General features: G+C 62.9%; 1 protein-coding gene across 1 annotated transcript; it reads right to left on the bottom strand.

Annotated features, from left to right (window-relative positions):
* Nucleotides 1-20: 20 nt before the first annotated feature.
* On the bottom strand, nt 21-688 carry AURANDRAFT_69539 (hypothetical protein; the record flags this gene model as incomplete). The annotated part of the gene is made up of 3 exons (XM_009045310.1): nt 21-148; nt 225-237; nt 324-688. Coding segments are annotated over 3 exons (506 nt in total), but the record flags the coding sequence as incomplete, so codon positions are not given.
* Between the last annotated feature and the right edge of the window lie 364 nt (nt 689-1,052).

The following is a 1,052-nucleotide window of genomic DNA, read 5'->3' as shown; positions in this document are numbered from 1 at the left end:
CGGGACGCAGGTGTATACACAAGCCCTCGGAGAAGCAGTCGCGGTGGTCGTCGTCGACGTCGTAGCTCCCGCCTTCGAACCAGCACCCGTCGTCGTCGCTGTACTCGCAGCTCGTCTCGCAGATTTCGTCGTCGTAGTCCCAGGAACACTGGTCATGGCAATTCTCCTCCTCGCGCCCCTCACAAGTCTCCTTACACTCATGCCAGTCTTGCACCCACACGCACCCGTCGTCCTCGCCTGTGTGGAAATCAACCACTTATTTGGGACGTCCCGACCAAACTTACGCCCACATTGAAGTCGGGTTGAAGATTTGATTTCTACACGGGTGCTCGCCGCACTCGTCCTCGTCGCCGTACTTGGCCTCGCAGCCCGCCTCGCAGACGCCGTCCTCGTAGCTCCAGGAGCAGTAGTCATCCCTGCACTCCCATTCTTCTTGGAATGGGGAGCACGCCGTTTGGCAGCTGTCCCAGGAGTCGATGAACTCGCACATGGGCTCCGCGTCGCACGCGTCTTCGCCCAAGCTGCTGCAGCTCGTCTCGCAGACGCCGTCCTCGTAGCTCCAGGAGCAGTAGCTGCCGTCGCACGCCCAGTCCTCCGTGTATTCGGAGCACGCCGTTTGGCAGTTTTGCGAGGAGTCGACCCACTCGCACGCGTCGGAGCACTCCTCTTCGCTCAAACCGCTGAATGTCTAGTTGCAGTAGCCATACTGGTAGTTCCACTGGCAAGGGCACTCGTCTTGGCCGTGTTCCCAGCACGCGCCGTCGACGCCCGCGACGGACAGGGCTGCCGCCAGGAGCAGCGCGAAGCGGCGCTCGATCATTGTACTGTATAAGGCCGCCTTGTACAACAACGCGCCAACATTGTTCAACAAAAGGGGCATGCCGGCAACATCGGCGCCGCCTCTTCCGCAGGATGGCCTCAGCGCAGCTTCGGCCAGCGCTGCTCTCCTGCAGGATGGCTCCAGCGCAGCTTCGGCCAGCGCTGCTCTCCTGCCTGCTCTCCGGCGCTGCGGCGCTCTCCTCGTCGATCGCCGCGCCGCGCGCCGCCGCCTC

The sequence above is a fragment of the Aureococcus anophagefferens genome (assembly GCF_000186865.1).
Source record: "Aureococcus anophagefferens unplaced genomic scaffold AURANscaffold_2167, whole genome shotgun sequence".
Lineage (NCBI taxonomy): Eukaryota > Pelagophyceae > Pelagomonadales > Pelagomonadaceae > Aureococcus > Aureococcus anophagefferens.
Note: the sequence above shows the minus strand (reverse complement) of the source record. Positions and strands in the feature narration are given on the sequence as shown.